This window comes from Dreissena polymorpha, chromosome 15 (genome assembly GCF_020536995.1).
Source record: "Dreissena polymorpha isolate Duluth1 chromosome 15, UMN_Dpol_1.0, whole genome shotgun sequence".
Classification (NCBI taxonomy): domain Eukaryota; kingdom Metazoa; phylum Mollusca; class Bivalvia; order Myida; family Dreissenidae; genus Dreissena; species Dreissena polymorpha.
In genome coordinates, this window is record NC_068369.1 from 25,402,781 (window position 1) to 25,421,597 (window position 18,817).

At 36.7% G+C, this 18,817-nt stretch overlaps 1 protein-coding gene and 1 long non-coding RNA gene across 2 annotated transcripts; one reads left to right on the top strand and one right to left on the bottom strand.

Moving 5' to 3' along the window:
- The first annotated feature begins 10,633 nt into the window (after positions 1-10,633).
- On the top strand, positions 10,634-17,084 carry LOC127859855 (aquaporin AQPAe.a-like). Its single transcript, XM_052397429.1, has 3 exons — positions 10,634-11,481; positions 14,179-14,259; positions 16,541-17,084. The coding sequence occupies exons 1-3, from the start codon at positions 10,882-10,884 to the stop codon at positions 16,742-16,744; spliced, it is 885 nt and encodes a 294-aa protein (XP_052253389.1). The 5' UTR covers positions 10,634-10,881; the 3' UTR covers positions 16,745-17,084.
- Positions 16,962-18,812, bottom strand: LOC127859857 (uncharacterized). Its single transcript, XR_008039479.1, has 2 exons — positions 18,687-18,812; positions 16,962-18,506 (listed from the first exon to the last, which is right to left on the bottom strand). It is a non-coding gene; the product is annotated as an uncharacterized LOC127859857 (long non-coding RNA).
- Positions 18,813-18,817: the final 5 nt, after the last annotated feature.

Consider the following 18,817-nt stretch of genomic DNA (forward strand, 5'->3'; position numbering starts at 1 on the left):
GCCAGTTAGCCACATGAGGCTTCAGAAGTCCAAAAACGCATAGTTTTGTCTTCAGGTGGATTGAATGTACTGGGCATCGTATTTTACAAACCCATGGACGAATTTACTTAATTTTTCATGAACGTGTTGATTAATAAAAAAAATTATGGACTCGTCAATCAATGGACTCGTCAATCAATGGACTCGTCAATCAATGGACTCGTCAATCAATTGACTCGTCAATCAATGGACTCGTTAATCAATGGACTCGTCAATCAATGGACTCGTCAATCAATGGACTCGTCAATCAATGGACTCGTCAATCAATCAATTAATCAGCTTTAGTCTAAGACCGCATATGAGTTGCATGTTTGGAACTGGCCTTAAGGTATGTCTCTCCAGTGCGCAATCCGTCATAACTGATCAAGTAAACAAGTCATGTTAAATGTTCATAAGTCTTATAATAAATCATTTAACTGCGTAAAATCAACAAAAAATCCGTTGACAACTGCTCAGCTGTGTTCATAATTCATGTCTTTGTGACGGACGCACGAAAGAACTGAAATCCAAAAACAATTGAGTCGGGGGGGATAAATAAAAAAAAAAAACATCATAAAAAGTGAGCAGTCAACCAAAAAAAAAAAATTGTCTAAACAGATAAAAAAATTATTTTTGAAAATTTAAAATTAAGCCAATTTAACCTTATGTATGTACTTGCATTAACCTTTTAGTATTTTATATATCTTATTACACTGTTGTAGAAGCTTTTTATAATAATAGTAAACATATTTTTATATATATTTATATGTAACAGCATCTTTCGCATGTATTATACTATATTGCTTCGATAGAGACCATTAACCACGCCAGGTGTGTAGTGTATTATAGTGAGCGTTAAACTTTTGTTGAGTGTTAATCATATGTATGTTTATAACAGATATAGCATGCATTTGACTTGAATAAAAAAGAATTGAAAACTTTTTAAATTGTTAAATAGCTTTAAATAACAACCAACTTTGCAACTTTCATCCATGGGTGGAATATGCACACTAAAAATACTATTTAATATACAACAGACTTGCTTTATATCATGATAATTTGTATCAATCATGAGAAAAAATGAGCCGCATAACAGGAAATTGGACCTTAGGGCGATTGCGACCATATTGGCTCCAAAAGAGCAGTCTGATCAGGATCCAAACTGTTCAACATAATTGTCATTCAGTCAGTACTTCTAAGATGTTAAGCGAACACTTTGGATCCTGATCAGACTGCGCTTGAATTGATCTTGATCCAAACTTTGTGTAGTGAAAGTTCTAGTACATAAAATGTGAATATTTCATTTGAGAAACCATGAGTTATAGACTTATAAAAACATGTGCTGCATTTCATTTCATATTCAGAGAGAGTTATAGTGTTTATATATGTTAAGTGAACACAAGAGGCATGACTACAATATTTGGTGTGTAACATCGTTATGAGGTTCTCTTTGAAGTTTGTTCAAATCGTGCAGAAAATTTGCCCTCCCTAGAGGTTACTGTTTTGCTTATAAATATAAATAATATAATCATTATCTGAAACCGCGAGGCCCTATGGTTTGTTGCGTTGCATGCCAACCATATAGTGGTTCTTTGCTAAGTTTCCTCAAAGCATGTCTCCGTGGTCAAAACGGTTTGCGCTTCAGGGGTCAACTGATTTATATAGATTAATGTCTTTGATAATCCCTAACAACACAGATACCGCAAGGGTCAGGGGTTCAATATTTGGTGTGCAACAGGTTAGTGTTTTCTTCTTCTAGGTGTGATCAAATCATACATTTGGAGTTAAAAATAACCCGTCCTTGTTTCACATGCTTAATATTTTTAATTATATAATAAAGAGTTAAACAATATTATTCTCTCAAAACGCATGGGTAAGTTGATAATTATTTTGTATGTGACATTGTATGGCGGTTATCTTCGTAGGTTTTGTATCATGCCCATTGGCTTCACATGAGCCCCAACAAAATATTGAGGTAAAAGACACAATATACCTCATTGAACATTTTCTTAAGTGAAAGCCGTATAAAAAATTTAATAGTACATGTAGCAAGGATTTAAATTGCTCTAGTAGAATTACTCTGCTGACTGTATATAACTTACTCGCAAGATTAATTATATATAGAACACAACTTTTGAACTATGTAATTGTATATTTTAAAATAGTATTTTATTTTAAAAACTTCGTAAAAGACTCACAGTATTGTCAAATTAAAATGGTGCAAACTTTTGCACATATTATTTTGTTCCTCTCTTATTCACAGTTTAAGTTAAAATGAAAATTTCTATGGAATGTGTTGTCTGTATTATTTTAAGGAGAAACAGCAATAACATGTTTTGGATATATAATACACAGAAAGAGCTATATAAATATGAAGATGATAATAACCCTTGGAACAAATACATAAAGCCGATTGAGCACATTGATCAACAGAGCCTGAGGTGTGATAAATTTATTTGCATTCCTTGCAGAACAAACCTTGCAGTATGAAAACATTATTAACAGTTGATAGAACATCATATTTCGGCTAAATAATAACTCATTTTTGAAAAATAATGTCAAGAAAAATAAATAAAACTTTCTTGTGACTTTGACGGACAAACGAACATCGGGACCCAATGTTATTTTCTTTAGAAGCTGTGTTGCATACTTTTTTTTAAATAAAGAATATATATGGGTGGGTGGGGAATGGGATTATTGCTGCAAGTACCTGTGGTTCAATCCTCATGTTAATTATAAAGACCCGTAAAGAAATACTTCTTGGACATTTTCGGGATGTTGATTTTTATCTATAAAAATATTACAGGATATGCATTTTAATAAATACGCATATTTATTAAACCTACCCAAAACTTTATAACACACCGAAAGTTATCGATGGTGACACCTCTGAAAATTATCTTTACTAATTGAAATTGTTTCTGCTCCATTTTTAAATAATTTGATTTTAAAATATGCTACATTTGTCTTGTTGATGTTAATGTCCGCCATTTCGGAAATGCAATATGAAAATCATTTGTTAAATACCCACCGATTGACAGTTAGCGTGTGGTATTGACTGCAATAGCCAATGAAAATCGCTGACGCTTTACAAGTCGAATTGGCGGTTTCCAGTCAACTCGTACCTAAGTCAACTCGTACCCTAGTCAACTCGTACCCGATTTGGTCAACTCGTACTTTAGTCATTTTTCAGATTGGTCAACTCGTACCTTTTTAATATTTATTCTTTATGGAAACAAATTGCGATGGGTGAATGCATGCATTAGATGTTTTTAATGTTTATTGCAGGTACGAGTTGACCAAATAAAGTTATATTTTTGCATAGACTAACATTACTTTTATGGGTTTTTTTACCAAATATTTGTTAACTTCTTCCATTGCATGATTTTTATAAATATTACCAAATTGCAAAATAATTATCATTCATGTCGTTACACTTGTGTATTAGTTAATAAATGTTGTTATTGTTGTTGGTGATATATATGCCTTAAATTATGGTTCGTCTGAAAATTTAGTTCATGATTTAATCAATGAATCAACACCTAAAATACGTATTGACACCTACGTGACACGGGTCGTTAATATCGTAATTTACCTAATCTTCACCTTTGTTAAGTATTGATTAACACATTACTTGACACGGGTTGTTAATATACAAGTCGATTTAATCAATTAAAAAAGATTAGGATTATTGCGTAAAACAAACGGCTTTAATGAGTATTTAGATGTTTTAGCATTCTTCAATAAAATAATGAATATGTCAATTGCGGAAGAGAAAACTATCGCCGACAATCAATCAATTAACACAGACCGTTATCTCTTTAATCTCTTAATTAATCGACAACGATCAATAAAGGCCAGATGCTACTTCACACAGCGCAATACACGCGAGAATTATTGGCAGTTGATCAGTTTAGTAAATTGAATATTGATGATGTTTTTATTGAGATTTCATGATGTTTATATGAATTTTAAATTTATTTGCCTATGCAGGGATCGACAAGATTACAATAAATTAGATAATCCGACAGACGGTGCTGAATGAAAGAACCATAAACAACGCAAGAAGTTACACTCAAAATCTCATAATCTTAATGATTATCAAACACATATAAATGTATATAAAATAATAAATGATGCACTTTATATTGTGCACATTATAATTTAGACTTTACATACTCGCCAGTTCCAAATAGTTTATTATAAATGATTATATACAAAAACATATTTCACGTCTTTGATATATATATAAATAATTTTTTGGAGGGTACGAGTTGACCAATTCGGGTACGAGTTGACTAGTGGGGGTACGAGTTGACCAAAAGTCGGGTACGAGTTGACCAAATCGGGTACGAGTTGACCGAAGGTACGAGTTGACTTAGGTACGAGTTGACTAGCTCCCGAATTGGCACAACGACACAACCCACATTATAAACAAATTTTGAACAACACTTTCGGCAATCTGCGCATTTTTTTCTAGTTTTGGATAAAATACTAGGTCGGCGGGTGAAATGTAAATAAAAAAAACGAAAGTGACTTTTATTTTTATTTGTATTTGTCGAAAAATAGGGTTGGTCGCTCCCGTAAAACAGATAATAAAAAATGCTGGCCTAAGGGGCGCCAATCTTAAACGGATAGTTACTGAATTGTTCATCCAGTCTTAATTCATCCCATAAAACATAAATTAAATTATGCCACTTCGTTCGTACATCATAGTTTATGCTGATATATTCACAAAACTAACCGGATACCTTTGTGTCATTTGAAACCTACGAGATAAAAGATGCAGACTTCCGGTCTCCGTATAAGCTTCATCTATGTTATTTCATTTTCTCGTTTGTTACCGGAAACATAAATAATGCCAAGCTAAATGCGGATGACGAAAAACATATCAAATTTCTCAGGTCGACACCGATACTGACTTACTTAAGGACGTCAGTTTCAACTGGATTTGAAGGAAATACTTGATTTTTGATCAACAGCTTAAATACGTGATTAGTGGATATTATGAAACATCATTATGCTGGATTAATATCTTTTATTCATTTATTCATTTAAAATTTGGAAGCCATTGGCAATCATTCAGGTCCTTATTATAATTTTTATTTATATGGTACAGTAGACTCTCTGTAACCCGGACGGTGTCGGGACCGGCCTGATCGTCCGGTTTTCAGAGAGTTCCGGTTTACCAAAAGTTTTCATATTGCCGAAATATACATGATATGCATTGTGTACAGAATCACATAAAAATAAAACAAACCATATACATTTACAGGTACCATGTGATAACTGTACGCAGGTACTGATGATGTTAATTGCATTCTTAAAAAAATGTGTTTTTAATCGATTAAAACCAAAAAAAAAAAATACATACCGACTTGTTTTGATTAATCCCAAAGTGAGCGTGGTGCTTTATACATGTACGTATGTGGCATTTGTCATATAGGCGAGTGACGACAAGCAAAAAAAAAGCGTCATAATTATTTTTAAAATTAGTAAACGGCAATGAATGAATTTGCATACAGATGGATGGATATTTAACAGTCATATTTCAAACAGTTTATCTGACAAACAAACAAACAACCATTTCAGCGTTAAAAACATGGCTATAAGATCTTTTAAAATACCCGAGAAGATCACAAGAAAGTGATTGTCGCAACGGCATGCATTAATTTTTTAATTAAATTGTTTATCATAGGCGATAATAAATAATTAATAAAACGATCGAGTCAATCACTTTTTGGTGTTACCGCACGTCTATTATAGACATTCACAGTTTGTTTTACATTACTTAATCGGACTCCCATAGCGCGGTAACGACTAGACACCTTTATGGTATGTTTAAATCGATTATCGATGATTGCGCGAGCAAAATGTGTGACACCGCACTCGCTGTGCTGACTAGGTGTTTTATTTTCACGCCTCGGGCATCTTGAGAATTTAGACCGTCCGGTATACTCAATGTATTTTACGTTGAAAATGACCAAATTTATGGAGATACCCGTCCGGTTTCCGGTTTTCAGAGAGTTCGGTTTATTCAACATTTTTTAACAAAGAAATAGAAGGAGAAAATACGGGACTGGCCCGACCGTCCGGAATCGGGAGAGTTCCGGTATTTAAAGAGTCCGGTATTGGCAGAGTCTACTGTATAATAGTGTTTACACTAGACTAAGTGAGAGCATTACCAGTACTCTTAAAAGGCTATACTGATTTTAAACAAACTTGTTCAGTTGAAGATCTTAATTTGAAGATAATTATTATAACAGGAATTTTGAAATTTACTTGTTTAGGCAGAGTTATGACCCGTTGTCTTGTTACCACAGTAGAGTCACCAAAATTATGTGTGTATTCAACTCCTATTTTACTGTTTGCTGGAATCAGCTAAAACTTGCTCAGCTGAATCACCTTAATGCATAGGTGATTGTGAAAAAGACGATTCCTTGTGGAGGTAACTGGGCAGTGACTGTGAGTTTAAATGTGTCCAAATATATTGTTATGGGAACCTTAGTGTCTGTGACATACCTAGTTATTTAATTATGCAATGTTTGCTAAACATTGTCGCTTCACACGAAATTTGTATTTGCCAGACAGTTCTGGCAAAAATAGAAAGTAACCCACTTTTTAGCTGTTTACATGTTTCTCTCGGTTTTAAGAGGACGTGTTATCATATGCTTAAAAAGGGATATTTTAACAAGCTTTTTTAACATAGGAAAGGTCTCTTTGTCATTTGGAAGTCAGGTCCCAAAATGTGCTTAAAAGGAAGTCAGTTCCAAAAAGGGGCGGGGGTGGTTAAACCGATATTATAGGCAAGTAATCAGTTATCAGAGATGAAACGGCATCGAGAAAATGAAATAATCGTGATTTTAGTTTTATTATATTTTATTGTACACGTGCGTTAAAACTATGCATTATAAGAGAAAATGATATTTGAAAATCCAATTTCTCAAACGTCACGTAAGTAAACAACATATTTGTGGACGGTTTTCCTTCAATAAACGTTTTCCCGACGTCTACGATCTTGAAAAAAAAACAACTTCATAACAAATATAAATACACAGTGGCTTACCGGGTGAAAGTATCCACTACTCATTCGCGAGAAAAGTTCCATCTAACCTCACTAAAATCCGGTTAGCTCCCGTATACGCATGCACACCCCTGATTATGCTAGTAAACGTTCTTAGAGATCCACGAGTTCCAAAGACACTCACATGTACACAACGGAACAGGCATTGCATCTTCAAATGAACTTTGCTCCAAGTCAACCAGGATGTTCTGAACTGTAATTTGACCATGGACATTAATAAATGGGTCATAAGTCCAAATTATGCAATAATGGATTTATTTCATCGAGCAACCTCACTAAGCCAATGAAGATTCACCAGGGGATCGACGGCATTACTGCAGCGTGTGTGAAAAGGGATTTGTTACCAGTTCCAAACTTACTGAGCATATGAGGATACACATGGGAGAACGGCTACATATGTGCAGCGTGTGTGGAAAGGGCTGTGCTTTAAGTTACACTCTCACTCAGCCTATGAGGATTCACACTATAGAGCGTCAAAACAGTTGCAGCTTGTTTGTCAAGGACTTCGTCACCGATTCGGACCAAACTAGGTATATGAGGATTTACATGGGGGAACAGCAACATAAAATTTCAGTGTTTGTGGGATTTGTCACCAGATACAAACTCGCTTAGCTTAAAGGGGCCTTTTCACGTTTTGGTAAATTTAGAATATTAAAGCAAGTTGTTTCAGATTCGCAAATTTTCCAGTTCCGACCTCATTCCGCATAGGAGGATTCCCACGGGAAAGCTATCACAAAGTTGCAGCATGTGTGGAAATGGCTTTGTCACCAGTCCCATTAAGCATATAAGGATTCACACGGATGAGCGGTCATGTTTTTAAAATGTGTTTAAGTAGTTTCAAAATGAACTACATACAACGTAAACATGTATTGCAATGTATAAGTTGTTAATACATGTAATCATTTTTATGTTTGAAAAGTACAAAGGTGGTTGTCATTTTCATCCCTGCTTTTCTTTCTTTGTTGTTCAAAATGAAACAGAATTCTCTTGAAATGTTCTTTTCACATTCTTTTAATCGTAATTTATGTTTTAATGTGTATATTTTGCTCTTTGCTTGATAGAAGTGATAGGTGTATGTATAAGGTAAACAGCAGCGTGTTTAGGAAGTCTGTCTAAACGTGCGTATGTAAATACTGCTTTTTTCACATTTGTTATGCGCCCAGATTTCCTCGACTCGACTCTCTTATGCTCTCTCTCTCTCTCTCTCTCTCTCTCTCTCTCTCTCTCTCTCTCTCTCTCTCTCTCTCTCTCTCTCTCTCTCTCTCTCTCTCTCTCTCTCTCTCTCTCTCTCTCTCTCTCTCTCTCTCTCTCTCTCTCTCTCTCTCTCTCTCTCTCTCTCAAATGTTCTACGTTTGAAACCCCGTTAGTATGATGATCAAGCAAGAGACAGCGACAGCATAGACTATCCACAACACGAGCAGCAGCAGGAAGAAGTACTTATGGAACCAGAAGTGATTTTCCGACATTTCAATACAAACTGCATGTAAAAAAAACTAAAAAATGCAACTCTTGAAAGTTTGCATCCCCACCTCCACTACGTTTCTTAAAGTGACGACTAGATTATCAGCTCTCTTTTTAGGATTCGGGGCAATTGCCCTTTACCGGTACGTAAAATAGAACGGAAAAAAATATCCTAATCCTAACCCGCAACACCTAACACCTCAAGTCAAGTCGAGTAATATTTATTTATAAAGAAGGCAACACCTCATAATCCTTGTTATCCTATATATTTCCTTAGTATCGGGGGCTACCGCCCCCAAACCCCCGCTTTGTCGATAGTGGTTAACAACTGCGTACCGGTAAATTGCAATCTAGCCTTGGATTCAAGTTCATTCAACTATATGTTACCACTGCTTTTAGTGTTCACATTTTATACATTTGAACCAAACCGTTCATGTGGCTGCTCGTAACAATTAATACACCTTTCCACGACGTGACGTTGTACATTTTCAGCATAATTTTGGCGCGCTTTTTGTATCGTGACAAAGGATCATCACGAAATCAATGATGATATTAAAATTAAGACTTTATTGGGGAAAAAAAGCAGTTAAGCCAATTAAAGGAATTTGTCGATAGTGGTTAACAACTGCGTACCGGTAAATTGCAATCTAGCCTAGGATTCAAGTTCATTCAACTATATGTTACCACTGCTTTTAGTGTTCACATTTTATACATTTGAACCAAACCGTTCATGTGGCTGCTCGTAACAATTAATATACCGTTCCACGACGTGACGTTGTACATTTTCAGCATAATTTTGGCGCTTTTTGTATCGTGACAAAGGATCATCACGAAATCAATGATGATCTTAAAATTAAGACTTTATTGGGGAAAAAAAGCAGTTAAGCCAATTAAAGGAATACCGGAACTGTTAAAGTAGGAACGAAGTTCATTCGGATTGTAGATGTTTATATTACCTTTAAAATACTTGTAACACTTAAATGGCAATGGCAGATATAAAAATTTCAGTAAATAAGTCTGTCTCTGCCTGAAATCTTACGAAGTTTCACATAAGAATTTTGTCAGAACAATGTCAGTTTAAAAAAACAACAACAAATTCATTTCAGGCTATAGATGTTTATATTACCGTAGGAGTATAATAAACATAATAATGAAGTTCTAGGCAAAGGTATATATGAATTTTGCAATAAAAACTCTTTTCCGGTCTGACATCTGACAAAGTTGAGAGAAATTTTATTATTCACTTAATTAAAATCCACTACGTTAACTAAAATAGTAACTGGACATGTATTTGGCGAGACTAATCAAGCTTTTTGTTATCGAACATTATTTAAAAACAGAGTTTGTTTGCCTTATAGATTAAATGAGTCGTGTTCTGAGAAAACTGGGCATAATGCATGTGCGTAAAGTGTCGACCCAGATTAGCCTGTGCTGTCCGCACAGGCAAATCAGGGATGACACTTTCCGCTATTATGACATTTTTCGTTAAAATGAAGTCTCTTTTAAGCAAAAATCCAATTAAGGCGGAAAGTGTCGTCCCTGATTAGACTGTGCTGACTGCACAGGCTAATCTGGGACGACACTTTACGCACATGCATTATGCCCAGTTTTCTTAGAACGCGACTCAAATCAGGGAAAACGAGGTTTAAGGCGTTAACTCTGCAGTCCGCATATGCTATTGAGGGACGACACATTCTGCCTTTGTGCTACTAGTATTTTTCGTTTTAAGGAAGTCTCTCCGAAGCAAACATCCAGTAAAGGCGGAGATTGTCGTACCTCGTTAGCATGTCCAGACTGCACAGGCTACTCTTTGTCGGCACTATACGTTAAGACCGATTTCCAAAAAGCAATTCTCAAATATACCTCAGATATTAAAACTGTCTTCGATGTATGAAATAAACACAGTTGTAATACCGATGTCATGCATTAAACAACATTTCCAATTTGTCTTCATTAAAGGATATGTAAATGTATACATCTTAACAATCTAAATAAACTTACGTATGTTATCTAATCTTTACCATATATGTCATCCTGTGACCGCTTATATACACTAGTAAATGACATCATTCAAACTCGAAATAAGCGGATCGCTGTTTGATCTTTTGAACTGTATCATGTTTAGTATCGAATCATTACACACATATTTACGTATTGCCGAAGGAACTTACAATTATGGGTCAGCATCATTCATAAGCACTCACACTAACTTGCAGATATTTTATAGAAAGCTTAACATAAGTCATTGATAGTGAATCCTTTTAATTCGATAGTGAATGTGCTAAATGCGATAGTGAATGAGTTTAATGTAATAGTGAATGGCAACCACTGAGCAACCAGATTTTAATGAAACGTACAATGGACTCCTAGGGATATTTAAGAGGGAAATAATTGATTTCAAAAGCCTAAATTTCTGGCGAGCATTATTCTCAGAATTTGTTGGAACTTTTATTGCGTGTTTCTACACAATCTCTTTCGGACTCTATGATCCGGATAATGAAAAACTTCCAGATTCAATTGTGTTGGCCGTTGGCACATCTTTCATCGTTGCAGCGCTCGGAAACACGCTAGCTAACGTCAGTGGTGGTCATATTAACCCATCCGTGTCACTTGGTTTTCTTGTCGACGGCCAAATAACGGTGTTAAGGTTCATTTTCTACAGTATTTCTCAATGCTCTGCAAGCGTAGTAGCAGTATTACTAGTGAAAAAGCTAACACCCCAAGACTTACATGGAAACCTTGGTTTACATATTCCCGGAAGTGACGTCACACCCGTGCAGGCGTTACTTGTCGAGTTTCTGATAACTTTTGTGTTGCTGTTTGGGACGTTTGCTTTCATTGACAAAAACAGAACCGATGTGACATCACCGGCAGCATTGTACGTGGGTCTGATAGCAGGAGCCAACACACTGTGTGCGGTATGTAATGATGATTGTTCAATACGACGAAGACATTCGTTTGAGTTTATATGTCAGTGCTGATCGATACTTTGTCTCTCCGTAAACTCAAATCCCCTGGATTAGTGTTGGAAATACGATTTATACGTTTATCACAAACACATTTTAATACGAGATAAATTTCTTGAAACAAATTTTGTTTGTAAAGCGCATATAACATGTCAGCATGTGGAAAAGGCATTTTATTTCGTGAATAATACAAATAAAATTTGTTGTGTTTTTTCTAATTTGAATATACATGTATACAGTTTATGAGTGAATGAAATATGTAAGATCGAAATTACTGATAGTTGAAATACGTGAAAGTAAGCCTCATGAAATAATGTGCTGAAGACACCTTAGACAATTGAGCCGCGTCATGCGTAAGGGGGTATTATGTCATATGCGACTATGGCAAGCGGTTCGACGCATAATCCCAAGAAACTAGGTTTCTCATGAGAACCTAGGTTCTCACAATGAGAACCTAGGTTCTCAGAATGAGAACCTAGGTTCTCATGAGAACCTAGGTTTTCAAGTGAGAACCTTGGTTCTCATGAGAACCTAGGTTTTCAAATGAGAACCTAGGTTCTTGTGAAAACCTAGGATACCAAACGAGAACTTAAGTTCTCAGAATGAGAACCTAGGTTCTCATGAGAACCTAGGTTCTCATAAGAACCTAAGTTCTATGTGTCTATGAGAACCTAGGTTCTCATGAAAAAACTAGTTTCTCATGAGTGCCTAGGTTCTCAAGCGTAAACCAAGGTTTTCAAATGAGAACCTAGGTTCTCATGAGAAACCTGGTTTCTTGGGATTTCATAAACCTTGGTTCTCATGAGAACCTAGGTTCTCATGAGAACCTAGGTTCTCGTGAGAAACCTGGTTTCTTGGGATTTCATAAACCTAGGTTCTCATGAGAAACATAGTTTCTTGGGATTATGCGTCGAACCGCTTGCCATAATTAACCTCCAGTTGTCTCCCATTGCTTGGTACACGCTGGCGGCATATGTGTAAAATGAATAGAAATAGACGTGAAACCGTGAATGTTTCTCCCCAAGAGCATTTTCTGAACAATGTTCAGACAATGCTCAGTAATATTCTACGAAACTTATCTGTTGAATATTTGTGACAACAGGCATAAGCCGTCGGTGACCGCTTCTTGTTCATGTTTCCGTGCATGGGTGTTCTTGAGTAATGAAATTAGTAAAGTAATCGGTCGACATTGGTCTGAACACGTTAATAAAAAATTGAACTGTTTATGAAATACATCTTTAATTGTAAATATTATTTTGAGACTAAAATTCAGATCAATCGTTACATAATACGTTGTAACAGCATTGAATGAGTTTCAAATATTCAGTTCCCTTGTTCGGGCCTCAAACGACTGTACGGTACAGTTTTCTATTTTAAGTATGTCTGTGACCTACATGTAGGAAGCAATCATTATGGCATAAAGTTTTATCTCTATTGATTATGTGTAATAATGTATTATTCAATCGTAAGATATCGGCAACACTGCAAGAAAAACTTATGCGCTAAAGACTTTGCAAACATATTTCAATAACTTGAGATATCAGCAAAAATAAAGTTCTTAACGGCGTGTTTTCATTCTGTCCAGCCCGTGTGTAATCATATGTGAACCCCATTGATCCTGCGCCCTGAATAATGTGTCCCGTATTCCAAACGAGCAAGTTTACGCCGTCCGACGCGTAATTCTGAAAACCTAGAGATCTGAAAACCTAGGTTCTCTGAGAACCTAGGTTCTCAGAGAACCTAGGTTTTCAGAAAACCTAGGTTTTCAGAGAACCTAGGTTCTCAGAGAACCTAGGTTTTCAAAGAACCTAGGTTCTCATGAGAACCTAGGTTCTATGAGAACCTTGGTTCTCATAATGAGAACCTAGGTTCTCAAGAGAACCTAGGTTCTCTGAAAACCTAGGTTCTCAGAGAACCTTGGATCTCAGAGAACCTATGGTTCCCAAATGAAAACCACGGATATGGCAAGCAGTTAGACGCATAATCCCAAGAAACTAGGTTTCTCATGAGAACCTAGGTTCTCATTCTGAGAACCTAGGTTCTCATGAAAACCTAGGTTTTCAAATGAGAACCTAGGTTCTCATGAGAACCTAGGTTTTCAAATAAGAACCTAGGTTCTCATGAAAACCTAGGTTCTCATTTGAAAACTTGGGTTCTTGACGTCATGTGCAATCTTCAAGCGAGAACCTAGGTTCTCATTCTGAGAACCTAGGTTCTCATTTTGAGAACCTAGGTTCTCATGAGAAACCTAGTTTCTTGGGATTATGCGTCGAACCGCTTGCCATATGCGACCTACGCGGCTCCAGACCAGCCAGTGCAATCGCGCAGTAACGCTGTCCGCTATAAAGTCACGGATTTTTGGTCTTATTAGAGGATATGGTAGCAATTGACCCAACTTCGCGACTGCGCAGGCTGGTCTGGAGTCACGCTTACCGCATCTGGCATAATATACATTTTCGCAAGAGGCGGGTAAACTACACGGTAACATTTCATGCATTGACATGGATTGTACATTACATTTACACTTTGCCAAGTACGTAGCTCTGAACAAGTTCAAAGTCGCAAAACACCAGATTGTACACATTATTAACAGTTTTAACCTTAGAATACACTGTCCGCACACATCGATAAAGTATCCTTCTATTTCAGAGGCGCATTTCGGGCGGCTGCATGAATCCTGCAAGAAATTTTGGCCCAGCAATCGTAACTGGGAAGATGAGTCAACAGTGGGTAAGTGTTGATGCAATCATATGACGACATGCAGTCCAGCTCGTAGTCTTTATAGTGGGTAAGTGTACATGCAATCATATGTCGACATGCAGTCCAGCTCGTAGTCTTTATAGTGGGTAAGTGTAGATGCAATCATATGTCGGCATGCAGTCCAGCTCGAAGTCTTTAAAGTGGGTAAGTGTAGATGCAATCATATGTCGACATGCAGTCCAGCTCGTAGTCTTTATAGTGGGTAAGTGTAGATGCAATCATATGTCGACATGCAGTCCAGCTCGTAGTCTTTATAGTGGGTAAGTGTAGATGCAATCATATGTCGGCATGCAGTCCAGCTCGTAGTCTTTATAGTGGGTAAGTATAGATGCAATCATATGTCGACATGCGTTCCAGCTCGTAGTCTTAATAGTGGGTAAGTGTAGTTGCAATCATATGTCGACATGCAGTCCAGCTCGTAGGCTTTATAGTGTGTAAGTGTAGATGCTATCATATGTCGACATGCAGTCCAGCTCGTAGTCTTTATACGACAACAGTGGGTAGGTGTATATGCAATCATATGTCGACATGCAGTCCAGCTCGTAGTCTTTATAGTGGGTAAGTGTAGATGCAATCATATGTCGACATGCAGTTCAGCTCGTAGTCTTAATAGTGGGTAAGTGTAGATGCAATCATATGTCGACATGCAGTCCAGCTCGTAGGCTTTATAGTGTGTAAGTGTAGATGCAATCATATGTCGACATGCAGTCCAGCTCGTAGTCTTTATACGACAACAGTGGGTAAGTGTATATGCAATCATATGTCGACATGCAGTCCAGCTCGTAGTCTTTATAGTGGGTAAGTGTAGATGCAATCATATGTCGACATGCAGTCCAGCTCGTAGTCTTTATAGTGGGTTAGTGTAGATGCAATCATATGTCGGCATGCAGTCCAGCTCGTAGTCTTTATAGTGGTAAGTATAGATGCAATCATATGTCGGCATGCAGTCCAGCTCGTAGTCTTTATAGTGGGTAAGTGTAGATGCAATCATATGTCGGCATGCAGTCCAGCTCGTAGTCTTTATACGATATGTCGACATGCAGTCCAGCTCGTAGTCTTTATACGATATGTCGGCATGCAGTCCAGCTCGTAGTCTTTATACGATATGTCGGCATGCAGTCCAGCTCGTAGTCTTTATACGATATGAAGACATGCAGTCCAGCTCGTACTCTATATACGATATGTCGACATGCAGTCCAGCTCGTAGTCTTTATACGATATGTCGACATGCAGTCCAGCTCGTAGTCTTTATACGATATGTCGACATGCAGTCCAGCTCGTAGTCTTTATACGATATGTTGACATGCAGTCCAGCTCGTAGTCTTTATACGATATGTCGACATGCAGTCCAGCTCGTAGTCTTTATACGATATGTCGACATGTAGTCCAGCTCGTAGTATTTATACGATTCCCTCGATAACAACGGGTAGCGCGCCGAACATTTCAACCATGAAACAACGCGACGTTACCTAGATTACTGTTACGTGCGCGATTCAATTTTAAAGTAGGAGTAATAGTCAACGTGCATGTGTATTATTAGGAAAAACTTCCGTCAATAACCGTAAATAAGTCATTATGTTTCAAGAATTAAAAATAACCTTAAAATAAAGACCATTCATAAGTAAAGATTCGCAACATTACGATACACGCTAGTGTAATAAATATGTACAGCAATACACCGAACAACTTTTAAATACGCAATTTCATAATAAAATCCACAACAAATAGATAAACGCATGATACCGTTGAGTTTATTACGGGCGAAAATATATGAATAAAAATACCTGCTCTAACTACGACGTATGAGGTATGACGTTTTCTAAAAATATCGTATGATATTCTTGAACTTATCATTTATTTACGCACTTATTGTTTTAGAATGTTTTATATGTCGTTTTGGAAACCGAAATCAGATGAACTAGTTTCTGCATTTTTTTAAATAACTATATGCTGTTGTTTTTTGCTCCATGTACACAATCTAACATCCTAGTAGGCTCTTGTGTAATATCGCGAAATATACAAACTTTTCATGACTAGGGGCAGATGTGTTACCGTCCGGAAAATCTGACGTGACAATTCATTTTCTTTATCCTCTTTTTATCCTCGTTTTCCTTTAAACAACAAAATATAATAACAGCCGCATTAGCTTGCGCGGAGTTCCCATGCTAATCCGCGATGACGCTGTAAGCAAATGCATTAAGCCCCGTTTTTGCCAAAGTGAGGCTGAGATGCTTTCCGTGTTTGTTTGCAGATCTACTGGGTTGGGTGTCTGCTGGGCGCAGTAGCGGGAACTATGACGTATACTCAGCTATTCTCGGCAAAAGTCATCAGTTCAAACACCGTTGCCATGTGTCGAAGAAGACCTACCGTGTGTGAACAAGCAAAGACTGACGCGGAGTTAGAGAAACTTATCAATACGCGTCAACGCGTTGTGAATCGAAGCCTTAATATATAGTTGTTTTCGGTTTTAGTATGGATTCGATCAAAGATCTAAGATGTTTCTTGATATAGTTAATGGTTTATTCAATATATACAATAGGCATACAGCCCATGATCAAAACATATTAACATATATAAAAGCATGACATGTGATCAGTATTGAATTTCAAAAGTTGTTAAATTAAGTATCAGTACATGAAAAGGTTTTGGACAATATACTTTTTGGATTACAGCATTAAGGATCTATTTAACAATCCTATGATGTTAATATCAAAAACAACAACGACGAATCTACAAAAAAGCGAGAAGTCAAGTTTGAGTAATGAATTCTATACAATAAATCATAATAACATGTATACAGGTTTCTTTGACTAAATGCTTTATGTACATACATAGCTAAGTTTCTGTTGGTACTCGTATTATCCCATTTCATTAATTCAATAAATTTTAGCATGTTTTAGCAATACTATTTATAATATACAATTTTCTAATATCATCATTACAGATTTTTGATTCGATGCATCAATTGACTAATCTAACTAAATAATACTCGTATGGCAGTATTGTAATTTCAAAACATTATGAATAAATTAGTTTTGTATATGCTATTGTAGTAAATATCTGAAATATGTATCACGGTTTCTTTAACAATAACACATTTGTCAGTTCCATCGACTTAGGCTTGATTCCGTCTCTTTTTTTTTAAATCTTGGAGATACGGACTGTGTAAACTGATTCACAACCGTCAACCCTCTTTGCATCATGGGAACACATTGGCGGGATAAGCTGGGCCATCACTGTCTGTTGCAGACCAAACAATCTAGGGCATGCGGCTTTATCAAGCAACGCCGCGTTAAAAGCGACCGATGTCGACTGGCAAATGTTCTTGCTTATTTAGCAGTCTCAATTGACGGAAAATGAAAAATGAGGAGCAACATATCTAATGGAGCATCGCTCTGGGAAAACGGGGCTTAATGTTTATGCGTTAAGTGTCGTCCCAGATGGTCCGCACAGGCCAATAAGGAACGACAATTTTGCTTAAGCTGGAATTTCGCTAAAAAGAGGCTTCTTTAAAAAATTAGGGCTCATATTTGATGACACTGTACGCACGTGCATTAAACCCCGTTTTCACAGAGAGAGGCTTAGTGATATTAATAGTCTTGGGTGTAATTGAAGGGAAAAACTGCATCGTTTGCAAAGGACGACTGAATTAAAGAGGCACAGAGGAAACGCGTATTATTTAAAATATATACCAGACTTGATGACGACACTAGGCGGAAAGTATCGTCCATGCTTAGTTTGTGCGGACTTCTTAGACCATGGGACGACAATTTACACACATGCTGCGGTGACATGCATAAGGCACTGTTCCCAAAGGCACGACTCATTTCCATTTTGTGTTAGGATTTTTATTTGTTATAATATATAGAGGGCCTCTGTTCTTTCTTTAGCAATATTTATAAGAATTTCTAAGTGTTTCTTTGTGATATGTAGAGTTAAAATTTTAACGTCATTTGAATACGCACTAGTTAGCACACACGAGTATTAGGCTCCCAATGTTAACAGAAAGGTAATCGCTTTCTAATCGAAGCCATAGAGGTTAATGTAGGCTTTGACGAGGCCATTACTTGAAACTCTTGATCTCTGCTTGATGTTTTACCTGCAGAACTAGTATGGTGTACCGTACCACCCATATGTTTTCATGGGATGTGTTTGTATGTACCCCATGTCCCCACCGCCCGAGTGTCCCCTTGACCGGTTTGTCACAGTCTCCCTTACTGAAAGGACATACACACACTTATAAACCTAAAAGTACCTTTAAGGAAATTAAAAAAGTCATTACATTTGACAAACACTACATTAAATAAACAGTAATGTAAGTAATAGCGACGTCCTGATATGACCTTAACGTTTAATGTTTAAATAATTTAGCATTTTGTAATGTGTCTATATTCTACCTTACTCGCTCATCTACCTTACTCTTTCTTTTTTAAATATAAATCGAAGTGACTCCATAGTTTTGAAAAGATAGCATCGACAAATCATAAAATCTCGGATGTACACATGTTTAGGTCAACTTGGCTGTTGC

Excerpts from the sequence above, each read along its gene's own strand:
- LOC127859855 (XM_052397429.1), top strand. The coding sequence starts at position 10,882 with ATGGCAACCACTGAGCAACCAGATTTTAATGAAACGTACAATGGACTC. Across the intron at positions 11,482-14,178 it reads GAGCCAACACACTGTGTGCG|AGGCGCATTTCGGGCGGCTG; the intron begins GTATGTAATGAT and ends CTTCTATTTCAG. Across the intron at positions 14,260-16,540 it reads GGAAGATGAGTCAACAGTGG|ATCTACTGGGTTGGGTGTCT; the intron begins GTAAGTGTTGAT and ends GTTTGTTTGCAG.